This window comes from Embiotoca jacksoni, unplaced genomic scaffold, assembly GCF_022577435.1.
Source record: "Embiotoca jacksoni isolate LCO1_2020_lvr unplaced genomic scaffold, fEmbJac1.0.p SCAF_14, whole genome shotgun sequence".
Taxonomy (NCBI): Eukaryota; Metazoa; Chordata; class Actinopteri; family Embiotocidae; genus Embiotoca; species Embiotoca jacksoni.
The window spans coordinates 15,664,951-15,690,328 of NW_027185274.1; the positions used below are offsets into that span (position 1 = coordinate 15,664,951).

At 40.8% G+C, this 25,378-nt stretch overlaps 1 protein-coding gene across 12 annotated transcripts in view; it reads left to right on the forward strand.

Moving 5' to 3' along the window:
- The window catches only part of LOC138197417 (muscleblind-like protein 1), a 62,406-nt gene extending 48,431 nt beyond the window's left edge, over positions 1-13,975 (forward strand). For 3 of the 12 annotated variants that reach the window (XM_069148239.1, XM_069148240.1, XM_069148241.1), the window contains exons 4-12: positions 549-767; positions 3,844-4,083; positions 5,524-5,577; positions 6,404-6,554; positions 7,777-7,812; positions 8,439-8,486; positions 8,653-8,744; positions 9,122-9,195; positions 10,257-13,975. In XM_069148239.1, the coding sequence (XP_069004340.1) occupies positions 549-767; positions 3,844-4,083; positions 5,524-5,577; positions 6,404-6,554; positions 7,777-7,812; positions 8,439-8,486; positions 8,653-8,744; positions 9,122-9,178 (897 nt within the window). In that variant the 3' untranslated portion in view covers positions 9,179-9,195; positions 10,257-13,975. The remainder of the gene's footprint in view (positions 1-548; positions 768-3,843; positions 4,084-5,523; positions 5,578-6,403; positions 6,555-7,776; positions 7,813-8,438; positions 8,487-8,652; positions 8,745-9,121; positions 9,196-10,256) is intronic. The other 9 variants (XM_069148242.1, XM_069148243.1, XM_069148244.1 and 6 more) reach the window with 9 other exon arrangements.
- Positions 13,976-25,378: the final 11,403 nt, after the last annotated feature.

Genomic DNA, 25,378 nt, shown 5'->3' on the forward strand with positions numbered 1-25,378 from the left:
ACGGTGGTGAAGCTGTAGGGTTAGAGGATGTTTTCCCTATCAAACTCCAGTACAATGCAGGCAGGATATTTGCATAACTCCTCTCCCCCCTACACATGCAACACACAGCTTGACGTCACTCCTCATTATTACTGCATGAAGCATGCGACTCCGTCTGATCAATTGGAGGTGAGACCACATACTGACTCTAAGCTGTGTGTTAGTGCAAACAAAAAGACGAACAGCCAAGGAGGAAAACATACGTATTCTTCTTCCTCAGATGTAATCCCTTTAATTATGTATTTTTACCATCCTTTCTCTCCACATGCACAGACACAGTTCCTGTCCTCCCTTTGCTATTGAATGACTGCATACATCCTTTATTTCACCATATACTACATATATACTGTATCTTGGAGGGGTAATTTGAGTAGGAGTAAGAAAGGATGCTATTATGCTTGGAGGATGTAATTAAATATTCAAAGTTTTTATATATAGACTGTGAAAAATCACTGTGGGTTGATTTTGCTCGATTGTGACCAACTCTCTTATTTTGCATGTGCCCACAGCCCATGTTTTCAGTCACACCCAGCCTTGCAACCAATGCCAATGCTGCTGTAGCAGCGGCCGCTGCGTTTAACCCCTACCTTGGCCCCGTGTCGCCTGGCCTGATGCCTGCTGACATCTTGCCCAGCGCCCCCGTACTGGTCACCAGCAACCCCGGCGTTCCCGTACCTGCTGCTGCTGCTGCCGCTGCACAGAAACTCATGAGGACGGACAGACTGGAGGTGAGAAACAAAAATGTACTCACGCAGACGCAAGGATGAATGGGAAAAATGTGACCGCATGAGCGCGTACACAGACCACTGATCACACAGATGGAAGGATTTGCATAATTATTTTGTCACTTCTATATCAGTCACAGATTAAAAAAACAGATTAACAAAACTTGAGTAAATGCTGCACCCGGCGATGATCTTTTTTGCAGACAAACAGATTGGGCTTTGAAATGTGGGCTGTGCCTGTTTGAATATTGAAGCAATAGGCTGGAAAGTCTTGCCTCAACAGTTTCTGTTTGTAGACTTTAATTATGTATTTGGTACACAGTTTCTGTTACAGTAACTACATCCTATTACCATAATACAGTCATTACCCAGACTTAAACAAAGAGAGAGAGAGACGTTAATGAGAGTATCTGTCTGCAAACATTACCATTGCCGGCCTCGTCAACAGGCAGCAGACAACATCGTTTGGCACGAGCTCACGTTATACTGTACGAATTTGTAAATGTTCAGAAAAATCTTTACTTCTTCCATGAAAGCAATTAGTCATTTGAAACCTGACGAGCGCCCCTTCTCCAGCTGAGTTCAGATAATCATTAATTGGACAGTTAGTCAATCTCATCCATTATGTAGCCCCACCCGAGAAACACTTGCAGCAGAATAATGGGGAAATCGTTGGAGGCAGGCAGGAGGCGTGCGAGAACATTAGGAAGGTTACGTTTAAGATGTAATGTCGGGTTGGCTGGGTAATTAATGAGGGTGAGGGCGAGTTAAGTCTCTGCACCCAGTGAACAAGTGGACAACATGCAGTGAGGGGCCGGGGTCAATGACAGGAAAGCGAGATAGGAAATCAATCTGCAGACCTGTTGTGGTCATCAGAGGACAGAGACAGAGGTGACGGAAACAAAGGGAAGAGACCGAGTTTTTCAGCAGAGGTTGAGGATCATTGGACACAAGATGCTGTTGGCAGAAGAACATGCAGGTCTTGTTTCATACAGAGGGTCGAAACAGTTGTCTGGCAAAAGATTCGACAGCCCTCGGCACCAGAGTCGAATAAACAGAAGAAAAATAAATTCTTCTTCCCAATTTCAATAAAAAAAAATCGTGTGCTTATCTGTGCAGTTTTTTTTTTTTTCCTTCGAGATATTCAGGTCTTGTCGTCAACGGTGCCTGTAGTGCTCCGGCTGTTTGTGGCAGAGAAGCTTGGTGTTTGAGAGAACTCTTACCTTACCCTAATTGCTCAGGAACCGGGTTTGCTAAAAATATCTTGACTGAAAAGGGCCGGCCGTATTTTAGTTTCTGGTGTTTGTCATTCAAAACAAACATAGCTGGAATTCTGCAGACCAACACACATACCAGCCAGTAGATATATTACACACTGTTTCCTCGAGGCTGAGAGAAATTCCTATTTTAGAAGACAATCCTACCGACTACTTTGCTGGGAAAATATTTCCTGGTCGTCTCTGTGTCTCTTTCTCTTATGGAGCGAAAGTATAATGTGGCGTGCTAACATTGTAGCGTGCTAACATTTTCATGTCGCTTACCTGCAACCACGGTGATGTAAATAGCTCAGAGGGATGGTTACCATGGGGACAGCAATATGATTAACATGGCCTTTATTTGTTTGTCGAACTCAGCACTTTCAGTGGTTTAAGCTTCTTCTAATGCATAATTAACCGCTGTTGGGTGAAGCACGCAGGTCCACACCTGGTGCGGGGAACATCAGATTATTTAGCCTTCGGTTTCTTCTCGAATTTTTCTCCATGCCAGCCACATTCACCTCGTCCCCGGAGACTCTTACTCTGTCTCCTCGATCCCCGTCTCTCTGTCCTTTACTCTTTATCCATCAACCACGCTTACACTGTCCTTCTCTCCCTCGTTTCCTCCCTCCCTCACCCGCCTCTCCAGCATCTGCCCGACAACAAGGCAGTGTCTTTTATTTTTTTTTATTTTTTATTTTTTTTAATAAGAGCAGTAGCAGCGGAAGTAATTGTAAGCAGTGGTTGGAAATGAATGTGCTTGTGTGTGCACATGTGGGTGTTCATTCATGTGTGAATGTGTTAGTATGTGAGAGAGGTACGTTAGAGAAACAAGCAGCAGGCGGAGAGAGGATCGTACCCCTCACCGATCGGTGATGGTGGATGATGAGCTGTCATGACAGGAGACAGAGCAGGGTTAGTTTGTAGATAACTGTGCTGGTGGCCTTTTGTCTGGCAGCCGGTCCACCACAAATCAAACCCTTTATGCATGCAGACAGTGAGACTGGTAAACAGACTTGGTAAATGGATTGTTCTATCATAATAACTGATAGATCAATACAACGCACCATGAAATTACATTTCATTTGGTGGAGGGTTGCATTTTATACGCACTTCAGACTCAGCGGTGGCTGACGGTGCACAAGCAGAGATCCTAAGTTATAGCACAGCTCTTTAGGTGTCAAAATTTGTTTCTGGGGGAAAAAAAGGCAGCCTCATAATTCATACGTACACCCACCTTGTGTGTGTGTGTGTGTGTGTGTGTGTGTGTGTGTGTGTGTGTGTGTGTGTGTGTGTGCGTACGCGCACGCGCGCGGGTGTGTGTGCGCCTGTGTTATTATGTGTGGGCTCGTGATTACGTCAGCTACAGCCTCCCTTGAGGGTAACCAGCCTCATATTTCCCATGAGCCTCATTGAGCCCCTGCACTCACTCTGAGGCAATCACTTTCCCAACTGTTCATGCAGGTGCTGCCCCCTTCTGTCTCTCTGAGGAAGGACAACAACACAGCTCATTTGAATAATGGATAAATGCTGTGATTGATGAGTCTGTAAACGCTGGTTACGATCTGCTCTGCTTATCAATCTGCAGTAATGGCCGAACCTGTCATTAAGATTGGTTAGCTCTGTCTGGTAAAGTGATTGTCAAGTTCTGAAATGACTAAACAGATTGATTACTTCATCAAATGTGAAGTAAAGTGAACAGCAACTTCATAACGTGTGTGTGTGTGTGTGTGGGTCTGCTGTCTGTGTGCATTTATGAGTGCAAGTGTGTGCGTGTTTGTTAAGTTCCGGATCATGTTTGTACGGTTGTGTTTGTGCTCCAGGTATGCCGGGAATACCAGCGGGGTAACTGTACACGCGGGGAGAACGACTGTCGCTTTGCCCACCCGGCAGACAGCACTATGATTGACACCAACGACAACACAGTCACTGTGTGTATGGACTACATTAAGGGCCGCTGCTCGAGGGAGAAGTGCAAATACTTTCACCCTCCGGCTCACCTGCAGGCCAAAATCAAAGCAGCCCAACACCAAGTCAACCAGGCTGCGGCTGCTGCGGCCATGGTAGGTATCTGTCCACAGATTACACCTCAAGTTAAGGAAAATCTAAAATATTACAGCATCTTCAGCCCTGCGCAGCTTAAAGGCACTATTACGAGTTAAACAGATAAAGTAGGACCAACAGTAAAGTTGATACAGTTAATCTAAAAACTGTGGACAAGCCAGACTTCAATTCCTCATGAGAAATCATTAAAGTGTTTGATTATTATGAAGGAGGAAGAGGAAAACATGTCCTTGGTAATTCTACATGGGTTTGAAGCACAAACATTACACCACAAACACACACTTATTTGAAGAAAATGATTGCATTGCTTCCTATAAACCGAGTTGTGTGAGCCAACTCATTTTACCTTACGCATTCAAGTCTCCATTGTCCCTGCTCTCTGCAGTGTGTGCTTTATTAGCAGCCGGCTGCAGTGATCATGCTAGTGTGTGACTGAGCCTTCTGCTCTCCTCTCCTGCTCATCCTTGTTTTGCTGCTTTGTTAGTTGTATATTTCAATGCTCACAGTCAATAGGTTAAGAAAACAACAGTGCAGACTACATATCGTTTTGATTCTGTTTCCGCCATGCAGTGATCGTTTTCTCCGAAGGGAAACCTAAGTACTGGAGAGGACATAGATAGCATATAATCCAGAAAGGAGGGGTAGCTTGATTTCACTTAACCTTTATCATTTAAATTATTCCACAAAGCCTTATTAGGCGTAATGTGATCAGACCTGCCTCCACAATTGAACATTTACCCTTTTTATTCTTTCTTCTCCAGTAAATGTTAAACGTGGTCACTGGATTACCTAATTTAAGTAGAGTGTATATGGCATTTAAAATGCCAATTATTGGTAGAAATGCTCATTTTCAACATGGCTGCAGACCTAAATTGCTTTTTTTATGACACGTATATTCCCCTTCAAGGAGCACACGTAAATAAGGGTAAAAAAAAAAAAAAAAAAAAAAAAAAAACAGTAAAAATTATACAGTGAAGAGTAAAAAAAAAGATATGAGATAACATTAAAATAAGTAAAATAATTTAATATAGCTTTAGCTGATGTGTAAAAGAAATACAGGAGCAGGAGTGTGTAATAAGACTGGTACTTTAGTCCACAGTTGAGACGACATGACAGCAAATGCACAAGCACTTAGAAAAGAGCTCCTATTAAACTTATAGTACGTGAAACTTTCTTCTGACAGTAAATTGTATGAAGGGCCATAATTCCTTTCAATAACCCTACAGCCATTAATGTGCATGTCCTAGTCTTGTAAATGTTGTATACAGCATTCCAATGATTTGTTTTTTATTTGTTTCTTTGTTTTTTTGTTTGTTTTTTTCTCACCAACCCACACTGCACTGCTGTCCCCATGATGCACCTCCGCTTGCTGGTTTATGTTAATGTGCTTGAACCCCATTGGCCCATTGCCATCATGTGCTCGCTGCCTGCTAATTAAGACTCAGTCGGCTGTCAAATCACTGAAGCGACCCCTCGACGCAACTTTTGACCTGGTACTATGACCTTTCACCTTTTAGCTTGGCATGTAGCTGTGGTGTGATAGATATACTTTTAAACTATGTGTTTGATTAACTAAACTGAGGAAACACCGAGGGGTGATGAACTGATTGCAGCCTATATTTTTGTATTGTGCAAACGTTTGATAAAATGCCCATTTGAATCTATATTTAAAACCAAAAGAAAAAAAGCACTCAAATTAGAAACTCACTACCTTTTTCAATGTCAGTTCATCACCTTAAGTGAATCTCAAAAGCAATCCATTGGAGGCATGAAAGTGCAATATTTTAGTGTCTAATAAAGTATGGTAGTCTTTGCATGGTTTTGTCACTTCCCCTATTGCATGTGTAATTGTTGAGGAGGGTCTTAACATGGCTTACAATGTACTACTTTCATGGAGCTGGCCGTGCAGCTTTTCCCTAACTACATCATTTCTCTTAATGGTCCAACAATCAATACTGTAGCTTGTATTCAAAGTGTCACTAAGTTCTCTTTACAGAAATATCTAGTTATGTTTTAGCCTACAAAATTATCATTTTATGTACTGTATTATTCAAAATCATATTATAAAGTTCATGGCAATATGCTGAGGATTGATATTGGTGGTCTTTAGATGTCCCAGTTTGTCAGCTAGCATCACTGTCCTGTATTGCTCGGACAGATGTAGTGTAGTCCACTGCTTGCTTGCCAACATTTGTAATAGCTGTTTGGAACTTTATCTTCTAATGAAATTCTTTCTTCTCTCTGTTCTGAATGTCACTGCTACCATCCTTTGGTTTCCCTCACTCCCATCCCTTTATTATGGTGTTGTCCCCTCATCAGGGGCTCCCTCCCGTCTTGCCTCCTTTACCAAAGAGACCTGCACTTGAAAAAGCCAACGGTGCCACCACTATGTTCAATGCTGGTGTATTCCAGTACCAACAGGCCCTGGCCAACATGCAGTTTCAGCAGCAGGCTGCCTTCATACCATCAGGTAGGGTCAGAGTCCTCTTTAACCTATGTTTGTGGCCATTGGTTCTGGCTGTCAAATCACATGTTTCTCACTCCCTGCTTATGTTTTGGCATCAGCAGTGAATGATTGAATGTACGATTTCATTTTTGGTGACATGATGGAAATACTTGCATTGACCACATTTGCACATATAGTATGAGTACAGCATGGCTGTAGGTTTGATGTTAGAAGTGGGAAGAGAAATAAAGTTTGTGTTTTCCACAAATATACATCCTGCATATGTGGCATTTAGTATATTAAATTCACAAATGACATTGTGATCAAATTCGTCCTGCAGCCGTACCAAGCTCCACACATCAGGTAATCAGGGCAGCCAAATGCTTAGTAAGACGGTGAACCAGATAACCAACAGATAGCAACAGTAAACAAGATTTCATTTAGTAAATAAACCAAAAGTAAACTCTGGGTATGGAGGGGAAATATCTTCCTCACTTTTCAAAATTCCCATGTTGTCCATTTTTAGTGGGAATTATACTCTTGGTGTACAGTATATGTGCATGTAAGAGTTTGCACACAGGCGCACACACACACACACACACACACACTCACACACTCACACACACATGCAGAGCTTATTTGGACCTCTCGTCTGTGGGCACTGCATAGTCATCTTACCCTGTGGCCCATATTCTCATCTGACAGCCTAAGAATAGCCTGCCATCGATTCCCCTCTGTGAGAGTTTCAGATACTCTGATCCTCATATGTCCCACGCTATTGGACCGTCAGGTCACTACAGCACACTTTGCGGATTGGAAAAGTAGGTCATTCGTACCTTTCACAGTGAAAACAGCTGCTCTGCTGCTGGCAGGAAAACTGGGCCACTGGTACTGTTTAATTTGCCCTTCCATTTATTGAAACAGTGGAACAGTAAACGGGGACTGGCCAGGATGTTTTTTTGTTTTTCCCAACACTTTCCACTCACTGCTTTCATGCATATGCTTTCTTTGCTGTGCAGTATGTGTGGTAGCAGCAACTGTTACTTGTCTGATTATAAATTAGTGCTCGTATATAGTGAACTGTAGCCACTGTATTGAACCCTGCAGGACAACATATTGAGAGCACATTTTGTTCATATCCATATTACATCCAGTATTGTCTGACTTTCTAACACTTGTAATGGGTTTTCTTGATTTCTTCTCCCCCCTGGTCACTCCACTCCCTGTTGCAATGCATGATGGGCAGGCTCGATATTGTGCATGACACCTGCAACAAGTGTTGGTAGGTGCCAGCTTTCCTTCCTGATTGTCTTTGAGCCCATTTTAGTCATTCACTTCCATTCAACTCACCACATAATGTGAACACATTTTCCATTTTGTGAATTTAGATTTTGACATTGACTCAAAATGTCATATGTAATCTCTTTGCAACGCAGTCAACAGTGTGACTGACAAAATGGCAAATTTTAATTGTGTATTTTCAATTGGAAATTATGTGTTTTTCTATATTCTGCGAAACATCTTTGACGTATGGAATGAACTCCTTTTTGCTCTGCCACAGGTCTGTCTGTCACCTGATGCTTGTTGCAGTTCAAAATTCCTTGACCCCTGCTTCATTATATTTCCATTCCCAGCTCACTAACCTCTTGAGCACCTCATTATATTGTCTGGTTATGAATGCCGTATAAACATGAGAAGTTATGACGGGTAATGGAAGAAGTAGTAGTAGCTGTTGGAATTTCAATTTCTGCATTTTTTTTTTTCGGAAAGTAAAATCTGTTTCAGTGTGAATGACCCCCTCAAAAACAATAAGCTCCCATCGGAATTTCTATTTTGCTCTTCAAATTACCAATTAGCCTCCTTCCGCTCAAAATAATATCTCTGATGTTTCTTTTTCTTCCTCCGCAGCAGGTCTGCCGCTCTCGCTTTTCTCTAATTGGTGGAGCAATTGTAACTGTAAGAACAGTAATGATTACCAGAAAATATACTTTAAGCTATAATGATGGGATTTTCCTCATGTTTATTAGCATTTTGTACACAGATGTAAAAATGAAGTGCAAAGCATAAAAAACAACTTTAAAACTGCTACAGTTCAACTGCCTGTGTGATCTTTCCCTCCAAGTACCCATGATGCACGGTGCTAATCCAGCCACTGTGTCTGCAGCCACCACATCTGCCACAAGTGTTCCCTTTGCAACAGCAACAGCCAATCAGGTTTGCCCCTCTCCTGCTTCCTCTCACTTTCTTTTACTTCTTGACTTTTAAGTGTCTTTGTCAGCATCTTTTTTTTTTTTTTTTCGAAATCTTGTGATTTCAATGAGCCTTTTAATGTAAAATGCATGAATGGTACACAAGGCTCTTCTCTGATCTTTGTTAGTTATTCTGAATGTCTAACACTGTGATTATATATATATATATATATATATATATATATATATATATATATATGCATATACATAATCACTATATTTATCCTAATTGTCAGTTTTGGTTAAAGTGCTGTTTGTCCTCATTTCATCTGATCCATCTGTTTATTTCTCTCTTTATCCCCCCCCTCCTTATCCTTATTTCTCTTTTCCCCTCTCAATCAGATTCCAATAATATCTGCAGAACATCTGACTAGTCACAAGTATGTGACCCAGATGTAGGAGTCTCAATCAGAACAGTATGTACTACATCTCATTTCCAATATCTCACACACTTTCACCCAAAAAACTACTACACTGTCATGACAGAGTTGCAACTGCATTTTTCCAAAGTTTCTTGTTTAAACAGTTACCTAGACAGTTAGTGGAATGTGCTCTGTTGCATTCTTGTCAAGAGTTAGATGAGAAGATTGATACCACTCCCATCTCTGCAGTTTAATTATGACAGGTGGGTTAAAAAAAACAAAATAACAACTGCCCGCTGGCATCTCAACAGCTCACTTATTTACATATTATATCTATCTATACTGAAATTCACACAAAAGACAATTTGGAAAGACAAGTTGTGTTTTCACAGGGGATGTATAGGGGAACTATGCTTGCCAGACACTTGACTTCCTGCACGCTCCACTGGTTTCCTAGCAACTAAAAGACTGTAGTAATAGAAAATAAACTTACTTCCTTAAGTATTTATGATATAACATGAGTATTCTGTGTAACATGATCTAAAAGCCACCAGAGATCGATTCATTTCCTGTTTGAATAATACAGGATAACGTGGCCCTTGTTGAGGCTTTACAGTGATGCACTATCAATAGTCCATCAGAAGTTTGTGATGTCAGTTCTTTGAATTTTGGGGTAGAACGTATATAAAACTATCCCGTATTATACAATTGATAAATACAAATGATCTACTTTGTTGTATTACATCATAATAATGTACAACTATAAAAGTAATATTTAAAAACACAATTTGCTTGTTGAAACTTAGTATCCCAAAGGATTTTATCTATATATGACAATTCTGAAGCTCATAATTTATGTCTAATGTTCAACGCAAGGAGTAATTTGCCCTAATTTTGCCTCTTCGTACAGACTTGTAGTTAACTGTGTCTTTTTTTTATTGCAACTAGGATCTTTTTCTAACTGTGACTATAACACGAAATACATTGACACTGACTGTAATTGGGGGTTTGCTGAATCGTTCATTATCAATGTTCTTGTCTGGTGATTAGATTGTAACAGAGCTTGTTCTCTTCTATCACATCTAATTTGCTGTGTTTCGGGAACTTCTTTCCAGATGGAGCTGGAGCGTGCTGGTGTCGAATCCCAGATTAGAGGTCACCCTTCATGCCCGTAACATCCCGAGCGAAATGGAAAACCAAATCTTAAGTTGGTTTGGAATAAATCTGCATGTTAACATAGGAGGCACAGTTTGTTAGAAATGTTTTCATGTGTACTTCATGCACACTATTACACAACAGAAAAGAACACCATTGCATTAAAGACTGCCTTTCGTTCTGTATAGGCAACTAACCTTTATTCACCAGACACACTTTGAATGTTAACATAATGTGTGGAGCAGTTGTCAAAAAAAAAAGGCGACTGAACTGATATGTCCATTGACCAAGAATCATGTTTGTTTATTCATTGGTTTTTGGTCTTTGACCTAAATGTCTTCATTTGTTTACACAAAGGTGCACCTTGTATTTCAGGTGAGGTAAAAGAAACGAATAATCTGACTGAATCACATATGCATGCACTATAATTTTTGCTTATGGATTTGTTTTTTGTTAAACAGTGAAAAGGGAAATTACATGAGTGCACTCAGAGGCAAAATAGCAACTGAATGTCTGTGAGGTGTCTTTCAAACCTTTGTAGCCTACCTTTCTATCTCTTAAGCACATGTCTTTACCCTTGCAGGCGTCCCTGCAAAGTGCCATACATCTCAAAATACATGAATGGTATGTAAGCAGTGTTACAAAGTGTTAAACTCAACAATTCCCTTTAATACGTCTATTTTCTCTCTTGGACAGCATGAAGTGTCCGACGTCATGACCCGTCATTACCTGTGATTCCCAATAGTACCACTGCTGATTAGATTACCATCCCCTGATTATCTGCTTTACTCAAGTCTTCTACTGAATGGATAGCTTTCTAAACCTTTTTTCTTCGACTTTGTTGTTGATGTCAGTTGTTCTGACATGAAATGACTTCATGGTCATAAAGTCTATTGACTCTAAAAGTCAGATGAGTTGCATGTGGGGTCTTGGCCTGTGTGGGAGACCAGACACTCTCTCAGTGATAACTGCGTGATGACGAATAGCTTTGAAGCCACAGGGCGATCAATCGGTGTCCAAACTGCTGTTAGACAGAAGTCATAATCTGTGGTGCACCTGGTAATGGATACGTGATTTGTATGACCTGATTTGTTTTTCATTTGTATGCGTATTTTAAGGAAGGTTGTTGAAAAAGATTCAGTGTAGTGTATATATAGTCTGACGTATTTAAGAGTATTTGTTTGACACGTCTACCTGAGAACTGTTTTTCAGATAGTCAGCCAAAGTCTTTTTCGTGTCACTGGTATTCGGTATTGTGGGCAGAGTAGCGGGGCTAGATTTTTAAAATGCGTAGCCCAAAGAAGGATGGGATGTTTAGAGTAGATCTCTAGAACTCTTTGTTTTGGTTGTGTTCTGGGTGTTCTTCAGGCATATTGAATTGGTGGATAGTGCAGGGAAAGTGGCAAGAATATAAACGATTGTATTACTCATCCAAAGCCTTAGAATGTACCATCGGGTCAGCACAATGCAACATGCCATTTTGAACCATCCAGTTGCCTAATACACACCATATTAACACACACACACAGAGCACTAATGTATAACTGTCACGTTTTTGTCAGTGTTTTCTTAACTTTCTTGTAGTTTTTCTTCTTTCTTAGATGAGGAGTGTTTTATTTTATTTTGTTTGGATGATATTTTGATATTAGTTCTGATTTTTAGTTTTGCTGATTATATTTATCTTTCTTATAATGAATATAAGGTACAGTGTGTGTTTGTGTGTTCCTCATGCACAGTTTCCTGAAATTCCATGTAATGTTAATTTTAGTATGATTATGATTGTAAACTCAATATTTTCTACGTTATGCATATTGTTGAACTGTATGCATATTCTTCATTTCTCTTGTCTTTTTGTGTTCTTTGAACAAAGATGTTTTATATGAGTATCTAACAGTGATGAAATAATAGAACAGAGAGGCTAAGTTGTCACTGTGGCAACCGTCGCCAATAACCGAGTAATATTTTAATGATTGTAAGGTTTGTAACTAGTCATATAAGAAAAAAAAGACAATTATAAAAATCTAGTTCTTAGATGTTTAGAGTAAAGATGTTATTTTCTACTGTATCCATTTCAAATAGTAACTATTGTTTTAATATTTTTACTCTCCCTGGAAATTGGGCCATGTTGGAAAACAAGCTGCATATTTGATCACTTTTTGGGGTGCTGCTGGCGGGGTTAGGTGAATGTGGTGAGTAGGGAACTGAGTGTGCACACTCATCTCGTACTTAGCCAACTGCAAACAACAAGGGTGGGTGGGGAATCTTGAAGCGATAAAGGTGATAAAGGTTGACTTTTTTGCACTTCTGTACATAGTCAAAAAAGAGAGAATCATGTATATTGAGAACTTATTTTGAATAAAAAAAAGTATGTCTATAATGACAAGGAATTTTGCTAGGATAACAAAAAAAAAAAATCTCATGAAAGGCTGAACAAAATTGCTTGCATCAAAAGGGCACTGAGTTCTCACTCTCCTACCCCTTTCAGAAAAGGCAAAGTGTTGCTCTTCTTTTTTGTCAGCAGCTTGTAGTTTGCCAGGTAACCTTCCGGAGGAGGTGTCCACTACCCTCCAGCGTGAGGGCCTGGCTGGGTTTGTCTGGTCCCCTAACCTGCCTGTGCAAACAGGTCTGTGTGTCATGGCCACGCCCTCCCAGGCCCAACCAATCACAACACGTCCTGTCTCTTTACTTTACTCAGAGAGGAATGCATGTTAAAGGAAATACATATAACGTTTAAAAGAATCACACCGCAGTAATATTGAATAAGAAATCATTTACAAAGAAAGATGTATTTACAGTATACAATATTCTATCAATGTAATGGAATAAAATATATATAAAAAAAAAATACAAAAATAGAATAGTGGTTTATTTAAAAAAAAGATTCCTGAGAATATACTCGCTAAAGTTTCACCACTTGGAGAGTTAAAATACATGCAACACAAACACCATAGCTATAAGTACGTTCTTTATGTTTATGTAAGTTGTGCTTCTAGTAGATGAAACTGACCAAACAGGAATGTAGTTGAACATCAGGCAGAATTTAAGAATAATTTCAGATTGAAATACTGCTTTGAAGTATGGTCATTAAGTCCTGATCATTACAGTCATTTCTCATCTTCTACAAGCACGCATGCTTACATTTATGATATAATGTAAACTGAACTTTCTTTCGATTGTTGTTTGTTTTCTCTGCTTGTAGTGCTAATATGATGTATTCTGTCTTCTGCTGCAGTTTGTTTCTGCTGGTTTTACTGTTCCAGGCCCCCTGAATGAATGTGTAACATTTGCATGCCGGCCACCTTGTCTGGAAAAGCACCTGTAGAGGAAACCATTGACAGTCTAAAGCCATAAAATATAATCTCATCAGAATGAAATATGAGAAGAAACCGGAGATGACAGAAAGGTGGGAAATAGTACCTTCGGAAGCTGAATGTGTTTGCCTTGGTTTTATTAACTACAACATCATGCAATAATTCAAGCCATGAATGTAATTAATAGAACTTGTGGTAAACTGTGCCAACTTTGATGGACGGATGTAGTTCAGAGAAACTTCTTGACACATTTTTTCATGGGGCCTGCATTGCTATATTTGATTCTTGCTGTTATGAATTAAAAAAAAAAATGTAATAAAAATTTACAAATGAACTGAAATAAATAATCATTTGCTTAAGACACATTATTTGATTGTGGCTTAGGGTTGTTCTGTGTAATTCAAAATTTAATAGTTTGACATCTTGTTTAATGGATGAGCTAATTTTCTTATGGAGAGTAATATGAGAAGATAATTACCAACCGTGCTTGTGCACTCAAAATTATTTTTAAATTCAGTTTTAATAATGTCCCTGAATCATAACATCAATCATCTTGAGGCACTTTAAGGTCAAACCCTTAAATATCAGAGAGAGAAATCCGACAGTTCCCACTTGGGCAAATTTCTGGCAACATTGTAAACAGCAGGCAGTTAGTTAGGCTCAGCAGAAAGACAAGAAGCAGCTGGCAATGGTCAGCATGGCAACAACGATCGCCGAGCAACCTCATAGAGGCCTGGCATTAACATCTGTCCTGGGTGATTGCGTCACAATTAAACAGTTCTAATAAGAAGAGCAGTTCACACCTGGCATTATCATGCCACTCTGCGTACATCTCAGATGTCACTTCCCTGCTCTATATGCAAATTAACAAGTACATTATGTAAATACAGAAGTAAAAAGGCATGTTGAAGCATGAGGTATTTAATGAAATAGACATCATTTCTCAAAGGAGCCTTATTTTAATGCTATTAGAAATTAAGGAAGCATTTTAGTGAGTTTGTAATTCATAACCTGAACTATCAGGACCCGACAAGTCCGGGTCAGATTATTTAGACTAATTGTTCCATCTGTAACGTGATGTTAACATATGGAAAACCCAGATTATACACGAACACAGAACGTGACACTGAGAGCTGCTTTAAATATTTGTCCTTATTCAGGTCCACCTGACTTCAGGAAGTTGTTTTTCCCCAACCAAGAAATAGCAACATTACTTTTTGTTTTTCGTATGAACAACATATTAAGTGTTAATAGGTGTGGGTTGTGCTCAAAACTTTTCAACATTGGTACCAGGACAATACTTTTTTCATTATCAAGTTCATAAAATCCACTTTCACGAAAATAAAATGTCGTTACACATTATGGATGGCCTGTAAACGCCTCACATGCAGACTATGTACGGTATTGCAATTAACAGATGTTGCCTAAATGCCTCACATGATGGAATCTACTGCTAGACGCTACAATTCACAGATGTTTCCTAAACGCCTCGGCTGCACAGAGATCATTCCAGTCACCTGTTACTGCAGAGCACACAACTCAAGACAGGTATGTGGGCAAACATTAGTGTGAAACAAGGTTTTCTAACAGGATTTATCTAAGTTGAAACGGTTTTTTTTTTATTTGCCTGCTCAAGTAGAGCTTATGTAAGGGAAACGGTCGCTTGATAATAAGATTTAGACCAAAGTAAACATAGAAAAAGTTAATCCTTTGTGGATGAAGCCATGGTAAATTTGGCACCAAATGACAAGGCCTGCACAGTTTAACACTTAAGTGTTAAACAGGATGTGTATTGGCCACCATAACTCTTTTGTACAGAGTTAAGATAGCTGTTTCCAGTCTTTAAGCTGAGCTAAGCTAACTGCCTGCAAGTTGTAGCTGCCATTTTTACACAGTAAAAATGTGGGAGCAGTGTCCATCTTCTCACCTAATTCTAGTCAAGAAAACAAATAACTGTTTTCACAGCATTAAATTAATCCTTTGAAGTAAAGCCAATATTTAATCAGTTATCAAGGGGAGCGAAAAGAGAGGGAAACAGTAAAGTCATGTAACACAAAGTGAGTAAACCATGAAGAAACCTAAACTCAACTGGATCCTGTTGGTCATTAACGCAAGGAAAATCAGGATTTCTATAACAAGCCAACTTGTTTAAAAGGTAATTCAGTATGTTGCTGAGGATGATTAGTTAGTACAAGCACTGTTCATTATTTAAACTGTCGACAGATGGAAAATGCAACCCAACTACTGGGTCTTTGCATTAAAGATTATTCTTACTCAAAAACATCACTCCATCATGTTGCAGATATACTTTTAAAGTTTCTATAATGCATTCAGAGACTCCACTCCTTTTAAATATTTTTTTTTAAATATTTTCAGGTAGTTTGTCGTACCCACTGAAGCTTCTTATTAGGGGCAAAGATTTTTATTGAGACATCTGAGATAGAGATATGTTCCTAATTTGTTTGAGACATTTACTAAAGCACTGACAGAATCTGAATGTGACTTACTTTGGATGCAGTTTTTTAAGAGGCAAAGTGATTGGGTTGAGGAAATGCTGAGGTAATTCTTCCGACAAATAATGTGTCAGGAACAAAGATGTGATTCACAGTGCAGCCACCAGATAGCACCATCTCTTTGTGAATAGGGGCTCCCAGTTCAGCACCATCTGAGCTATTACATCTTCTTTAATATTTATTTTAAAAGATGAAATGACTGCGACAATTGTCAGAGCAAATGAGAAGGTGGGGTGGATGGAGATGAACCTCGGGAGCTTGGATGCACTGAGTTGCTGGAAGGGTTGGCAACACGTTGCTTGGATTGTTGTGGAAATGTTGACCAAAACAGCGTTAACAGGAAGCTTCAGGCCATTATCCATAATGCACCATTTCCGTATCTTGATTCTACGTCAGATTATCTGCCTGAAAAATCATTAAATTACAGCAACCCGTGGATGACTGTTTTTTTTTCCATTGTTTTTTTTTTCACATTCAAATCAGTTCACTTGGCTTTCTTTCTGTGTATTTTTTTTGCACAACTATTTCGGCTTTCTCTCTTCTTTCACAGTGTTATGAGCCTCCTTCCTTTGCCTGGTCTCTTTCCCTCCCAGCTTTTGTCCATCTTCTCAAATCTCTCTATCTCTCTCCTTTCTCTCCCTCCCCATCTTCCATCTCTGTGTCCACAGGCGTTAGCAGCAGATCGTGTGGAGGCTTAATGAAGCACTGCTGATCCAATAATGGCAGCTTCTGTCGCTCGCCTCACAAACTATGATGTACGACCTCATATCCGCAACGCATCATGAATCTCACTTACTACTGCCCCCTCAAGATGCCTAGTTTTTCAATTAGGCTGTGCTTAAAACAACTGGCTGAATAACGTGTTGATGTGCGATTGTGTACGAGTATAAGTTGTTGTGTGAGGAAAGCAGGCACTCAGCCATAAGTGTCCATTAATGCACAATAAATGTGGTGAAGACACTGAGCAATACAATGAAAAGTGAAACACCTCTTTCTTTCAATTACAGATACCGACAAAAAAAAAAGTGATGTGATAGAAGTTGAATTGAATGCTTTTATCAAAATCAACTGACCCTCTAATGGGCTAATGCTCTGACCTCATTAAGAACGCTAAAAGGGGGAGGAAGATGAGGAGAGCGTAAAACCACAGCAAGGTCAGTGTTCACATTGCATTAATGTTCAGGACCCCAGTCCGCTTGCGTCCTCATTTGTGCGTCAGTTTTACACACAGTAAACATGTGCACAATTGATACAGTTCTAACGAATAACTTTAGATATATTTCTATTTCAAGTTACTGCTGGTATTGTTTGGAGTGCCCAAACAAGGAGGAGGACACTGGAGACACTCACCTGTCTTCAGACCTCATCTGTGAGTGTTGAGATGTGTCCACCTACACAGATTTCTGAGGAGACAGGCGGTGCTGAGAACCACTTTCTTGCGTGTGAAAATGAGACCGAGGATTAATGTTAACGGTACAGCTTCAACAGCGGGCGTCTGTCACACCTGATCTGTAAGAGTGATGTCCTCATCAAGTTTTTTCAGCCCCCGTCAGAGTCATTTAATACTGAGGACGATTCAATAAATGCATTTTCCTTGATAATATAGCTGCACAGTGCACACTTCAAGTTCACTAAAATGATTCAAATCAATCCAATGTATAAGCTTGACAATTGAAAAGCTCTGTAATGTATTCGGAAAAAATACTGATCAGTTGAAAAAAAAAAATGCCTCGATCGACCCCGACACCGATGTTTGAGATCAGCTCGAGACATCCCTAATGCATACCGTACCCACGCACACTGATCTGGACCCGAGTCTGCCTCTTCCAAACAGGGCCCGGATACTGTGCCCAGTTAGAGTACGCAAGGTTCACATTTACCAATTGTAACAGACTTTGGTCTCAAATGTACTGGTGCATGGGACCGAGTACCAACTGTGAAAGCCTCCTCAGATGCAAGTGTATAAAAGAATAACAATGACGTGTTTCCTTTGAGACGCCAGATTAACAACACATCAGAGAAAACGGGCACCAAAAGGGTTTTTTATGTGCCAAACCAGAGGATTCCAGGGTTGGTACACAACAATCAAAAAGACAGACAGCTTAGATTATTGTCTTCCTCTCTCTGAAACCTCTACTTCAAAATAATAATTTCATTGTTGTGAGGCACCACCCTCTCCGCCTCGACTTAAACCCTGTTGCCGTCTCGTCTTCACTGTTATCTGACTGCTGAGTCGCCACTTGACTTTCACCGAGTGCTACTTGGAGCACGGATCAAACATCCAATTTTCTGTCAGGTGTATGTGGCAGTGGGTGTGTCTGCCTTCATGTGAGTGTGACTACAGTAAGTGTGCCTGTGTGTGTCTGCTTACAGTAAGTGCCGGTGAGTGTTTTCCTGTGTTGATGGAAAAAGAGAGTGGAAGCGTTGCAGCAGGTTGAGCTAATCACATTTCCTCCTGGAAGAGGAGCGCTATTGATCCGGCCTGCTGAAGTCCATCACAGAATTTAACACCACTGCAAACAACGGGCCTGTAATTTGCTTGTGTTTTGATGAGAGTCCCGAAACAGAAGCCCGTCCGAAGACACCGGGCCAATGTTTTCCATTTAGGCTTGGCTAAAACGTTTTCTGCTTTGTACCAGAAAAAGTCACTCCATCCACTGTATTCATCAGCCGTTAAAGGTTGAACACTGTAAACTCTGTGTTTCTTCAAACTTCCCACTGACTTTGCTGCCGATTTCAGAGCATCTTCCCTGAATTCATCACCTAAATAACAGGGATTTTGGTGTTGTTGCATTCAGGCTTTAACCCTCCTGTTGTCCTTGGGTCAAAATGACCCACAGCTGTGTTCAACCAAGATCTATTTTATTTTCATATTTTTTTGGGCTCATTGGTGACAAGGAGGCTGTGAGGGTTTCTTTAAAGAATGATGACCAATGATCCCAAAACATATAAAAATGTAGAAATAAAATAGAACTTGGTTGAACACAGTTGCGGGTCATTTTGACCCGAGGACAAGAGGAGGGTTAAGCAGGTAGGGGTCATTTACATTTAGAGACGGAGTCCTCTGAAGGAGGGCGCCTCTCTCTTGGGGAGGAATCATGTTCTGCTGGCCCCATGCTAGAAGATAATAATAATGATCGCATATTTTTTTTCAGATGGTTCTGAACCTATTATCTGCTCAAATGATCCTGTAGTGTGAGGGGTTTACAGACATAATGTTCCTGTCTGGAACTGGTTTGAAATGAAACGGTGAGGGAATATTGTGCAGAAACTGGCAATGTCCAATGAGCGTGAGCTGACCGGAAAGTGTCACCCACCCCACCCGCCCAGAGTGCAGTGACGTTCATTTGGAACAGCACGTCCACGACAGTGGAGGGTCAGAGAATGTGTAAATATACAAATGATCACATTTCTAATGATCACAGGCTTCACTCTCGACTCCACTTGTAGGTACTTATTCCAATAATGGTAGCTTTCACTAGCCCTGTTTTAGACCAACAATAAAACGTTATTTCTAACTCGCCTCCAGCTCGTGCTGCAAAACGTATATGCCATGCTGATTCTATCTTCTCAGCCATTGACTTCAGCCACAGTATTTTTGTCCTATTTGGTTTTTCAGTGCAAAACAGAGCACACCCAAGCAGCCGCTGACAATGGTCTGCCTCAATTTGGTTTTGCTCTGACGTCACGTTTGATCTTGCGTGTTTGTTCGAGATCTCAAGTCCCTAGAATCACCACTCTGCAACAGTTTAGTAAAAATGATAAGTTTGGGTTCCTATGCAGATGATTCAGTCAAGTGCTTCTTGACTGAATCATCTGGTGTGTGCCTTCCTAAGATTAAATATTAGAAATAGGTTGAATCTGTCATTGTGTCCGTGGTGTCCTGTGATTTGAAAGTCCTCCATTGTGCACTCTGCATCAGGGACATAGTAGAATCAACACAAGATCTTGACAGCCTGATGGATTTGACAAATTCTGACTGACACATTTGTCTATGGTAGACATATTTCTGTGCACTCGTTTCATGAATCCCTCAACCAAGGTTTATTTTTTAACATCACAAATACTTATTTAAATGTCATTTTATGTTCAAACTTAACATTGCAATCAGGAATTTCTAGGTGTATAAAAAAAACGTTGAGCTTCGACCAAACTTTAGTGGCAGTGAATATTTTAGCTCTTAGATCATGGAAGAAGACCAAGTCGGGGGACAACAATTGGCACGGCATTTTGCTGACAGAATATGGGTCAGACAAAGAGGGTACTGAGGGCACAGCTGTACCCAGAGATGAACAGCCACTATTCACTTGGTAACAGGATGTCCCTCGGCGTTACGTGTGGCACACAAAGACGGGAATAAAAGAAAGAGAGAGGAGGTCATTAAAGGCACGTTGTAGGTCCGATTAGCATACTGTATGATGTCCCTTTTATTGAGTCATTTTTCTTTACAGAGCTGCAGTGCTATTTGAGGACAAATGAAACAGCAGTTGGGAGAAGCTAACAGAGTATGAGAGCTGGGGTGAAACAAACAAAGCCTAAAGAAAGATCCGACTGCGATACGAGAACCCACAGGAAGGAGGAAAGAAAGCAAAAGATCGGTTGTAACAGCTGTGGTGTAGGCTGAGCTTCATCTCTGACAGGACTCTGTGGACAGCTCGGAAGCCGAAATGGATTCCAGTCATCTGTGTGACAGAATTGTCCTCCAAGCTTGTAAAGGTGGGGAGGCGAGGAGGAGCGTGGTGGGGATCACACTTTCAGTCCAAAGACGGACTGATTTGGAGCTTTAATATGAATTCGAAGCAGACCATGTGTAAATCAGTATGCCGCTCATTTGTGTGTGTGTGTGTGTGTGTGTGTGTGTGTGTGTGTGTGTGTGTGTGTGTGTGTGTGTGTGTGTCACCATTAATACATCCCTGTCATCAATGGTTTTCCTCAGCAGCTCCCTCTCTTTTTCTCCCTCACTCGACCTCATTTAGTCCGTCTCTGTCCTGCATGTTGAGGCCATAAAGCAACCTGTTCACTGAGGCTATCACCAAGCAGCACTGTGTCAGTTGGCACCTAAATCAGCAGTGGTTTAATTCATTTTCTGTGATTTAAGGAGAGGGAGAAGGAGCCATTGCTGAGACAGCCAGTTTGATATAAAGAACCTGCTGCACGCAGCTTTTTTTTTTCTTCCTTTTCTTCCTATCTTGTTTCAGCTGTTTTATCTGAACAGTTTTAGCAGTATCTCATCTCTGATGCTTTCGTTATCTACTGTGGCTATCCGTAGCTGCCAAACTGAATTATACAAAACTAATCGGCTTCTGGTTTAGGAATGGTTTAGCACGTATGTCTGTTCACACCTGGCCATAGCATGCGTTCTGTGATCTGATCACAAAAGTAGAGGTGTGCACGCTCCCAGGTTTCACTGAGATTCAATCTCCTGAGACCACATTCGGAGGAGGTCTGGGACGCATATGGCCCAAGCAGAACAACAACAGTGACGTCACCCGTTGGTTTGTGAACAGCCGTTATGAAGCCTCGACTTCGGAATTTGGGCGGCGCCATCTTTCTAGTCCCGAGCAGTTTAGAGCCCGAAGTGACAGTATTTGGACGAGCTGGGGGAGGAGCCAGCGGTGGATCTCACTGATCTGATTGGAAACCCGGTGATACTACGTCCCGCCCACCAATAGCTGTAACCTGACTGCGCCACAGGCCTGTCAATCAAACAGACTTGTTTAACTTTCTAATTAATAAGGGATTATTTTCAGATGGACCGTGAAAAAACTAATAAGAAGGAGTGACTTTAGCTAACAACACAGAGTTAACCGATGGAGACATTTTATTGAGTAAGGATTTATTGAGACTTTCGGAGCCAACCTCTAGTGGCACTCGGTGGTATTGCAGCTTAAGGCACTTCTGCATCGGCCTCATCTTTCATCCAGAAGCTACGAACACTTTTATATCCAGTCAATGATATGGCCGCATTCTTTTAGCAAGTGAACAACTGTATCCTGGGCAGCCGATTCAACTGACATCCTCTGAGTAAAGAGAAATATTGGATGTAGCTCTTGCTTCCATGTTTTACTGTCATGTTACAGCAGGTCACTTAACATTTTTTTTTTTATTTTTTTTTTATTCCTTCTCAAACAATTCCTGAACCTAAAGATCTCTACCTGCTCCTCTTTTATGATTTTGTTACCACAAAAAAAAATCTCCTGTGAGATTTTGCCGAGTTGAACTGCCCATAAAGACAAATAGATTTACCTGCAAACTGAACCGGTGGCTATAAAGCAGCTGTTCGTGATTAAAAGCACAAGCTGTTGCGCCATGCTTGTTTCACCAAAGCCTCCTTTAGTTTGTTTTTCTGTTTATCTCATCTGTAATTTCTGGACCACATCCGAGACACAGCTGTAGAATAGTCGTGACACAGCTGGAATAATTGAATGACTCTGAATCGACTTGATTGTGTTGAGCCTGATAGTTCAGGTTGTGAATTACAAACTTGAGTGTTCAGAAGTATGTAATATATTAGACGGCACATTAAAATAAGGCTCCAGCGAGCAAAGATGTCTCATTTTGTTAAATGCCTGTTGCTTCAACTCCCGTGTCCTTGGGTTGTTGTACATGTTCACATGTTAATTTACCTTATTTTTTACATGATGTATGTATTCATTTGCATGTAGATTATATATCAAGCCACATAAGGGAATGCATAATAATGCCAATTGTGTAAAGCCTCCTATTCGCTTCCTTATTGAGAGTTTGATGAGAAGATAGACTGATTTCATACGAGTCTGGAGCCAGGAGCCGCTTAGCATATAGACTGTAAACGGGGAGACAGCTACCCAGCTGAGATTTAAATACATTTTAAAACATGTAAAGAATAAACAAATGAGATTTAATGTTTAATTTGTATGAGCTTCAGATTTGCTGGTAGATGTTTGCCTTTGGACAAAGCCAGGCTAGCGGTTCGCCCCTTCATTCCGGCTTTCATGCTAACCTAACTTGGTACAAGCCAGCAAACTAGCCTCAGCCATACGTTATAGGGTCGCAGAACTGGTTCTAGGCATTAGTCGAACCACTCTGGAAATCAAAAGTGTTACTTTATAGTCTCCTCAAATGGGCACGCAGGAAGGCGGAGAGAAAAGCTGACCTGCAGAGATGGAGAAGGTGCAATATTGTTGAAAACGGGAGATGACGGTGCGTGCGCAATCGCACAAAAAACACACTGTGCTCAGGAAAGAAAACTTTGGCGGATACGGTAGGTAGTTGCAGCGGTGGCAGAGTGTCGGCCGGTTTCCCATATGGACGTCCCCAGACCCATATGTTCATAGAGTGAAATCGGGTTCTGGTTCGTACCAGGCCGCATGAGACGTGCCACAAGTTACAAATAAACAATGAGAACTAAAAAGGAATACATTGCTCTAATGCTTTCTGGCGATCCGATCCAGTTTGGACGGACCAGACCAGCGGGCGCCATTGTTTGCACGATAAACAAAAAGGACTCTGGGAACTTAGGACCCTGGGAACTTAGGACCCTGGGAACACGGATTGTCTCGGTGAGGAAAGGGAGTGCTGCTGCTCTCATGAACTTTCATTGCTTTTCACTGACTTTTTTCACAGTGGATGTTTAGACATGTCAAAACAGGAAAAGCACGAGACAAATTGCATTAACTAAATCTTCAATGGACAGAGTGTTAATGACCTCGTCTGACTTTTGAGAAAAAAGAAAACTGTTGAATCATTCCTCGAACAACCTTATCGTCTCTTCAGCTCCTCAGGGTGTGGGTAACATAATAATTCTCACTCAAGTTATTTGACAACAAACAGGAAACAGGAAATGTTTTTTATCCCCCCCTTGTATGCAAAAGATAGCAATCACATCACAGAAGATGCTTCACAGCCACAGCTCTGTTGGCATTTCTGTTTTGTCCCCGCCTCACGCAGCACAGAGTGCCTTTCTCCCTGAAATCAAGTCTGATCAGGTCAAAGCAATCATTATTGAAATGTATTCAGAAACCCGCAAGGTATATACAAACTGATGTTTCGTTTACGGTCAGTCAGTCTAATCTCTGTACTATTTCCTGCTCCTGAGCCCTGCCCACCACCATGCTCCTTGCTGTGACCTTCAGCTTCAATATATTCATGTCGGCAGCCAAACCTGAGGCAGGCAGTTTCTCCTGAACCTGTGCGAGTTCTCGATAGCACCGTGACTCAGACACTTTATCACACCAGAACAAACCGCTGCTCAGGAAACGCTTTTTTTTTTTTTTTTTTTTTTATCTGTGCCACTGTTGCCTTGAGGTAGTATTAGATCCAGCTCTGAAATCATTCATATGTAGACTAATCTGTATATTTACCGACCAAATATTAATTGGTAAGTGCCAGTGGATGAAATGAAGCAAAGTGTTTGAAGCTGTACTGACCTCTTCTTACAAACCTTTCTGTCACCTTATTAGGCATGGAAAAATGGTGCTCACCAGACCATACAGCTATCTAGTATGAAGTTAAAAGTATAACATAGCTGTTCTTTGGTTTAATGCGTCACAAGGACACAAAGATGGGAGTAGTAGGAAGCGAAGGAAAATTAATCTCCCTAAATGTGGGGGATGGAAAGTTTACTAGAAGTAAATACAACAATATCTGGGAAGTAATTAGTGAAGCAATTTTTAGACTAAAATCTGTTTGTCTCAGACTGTATCAGAGCAGAAGACATGACTTTACCTGCTGGTCAACTGCAGTTCAACTCACATCTGTAACTCACAGCAACCTCCCGCTGACCATCAGGCTTTCTGAAACAACCGAGAACTGGATCGTAGTTTAATGTCTCTGCCAATCAGTCAAGTTGGAGTTTACGTCTATGTCTGTCCAGACTCGTAGTGAAGACTTGGATGTGTTCCCGATCAGTTGTTCAATCCATCCCTTAGGCCATTTGTTTTGATATTTCGGTCTGTACCAAAGTGGGGAACAGACCGACTAACATCATCATCCTTAGAACTGCTATCAGCGTGGCTAAAAAAAAAAAGTACCATCCTTATCAAGACTTAAAGAGCTAGAGGGGCACTGAGGGAGCACAGACCTCTTCCAAGACCTATAGTCCACACTTCTATGATATGCAAAGCTGCATCCATTAAATATGTCTGGATCTTTTACAATTGCGGGAATGTTTGAGTTGTACCAGTTCCATTTCCCCCCTATTAAACCACTGTCTCCATGTGCTCTACATCCCAGAGGATTGCTGGTACATGTGACTGGATTGTGATGGAGTTATGGTAT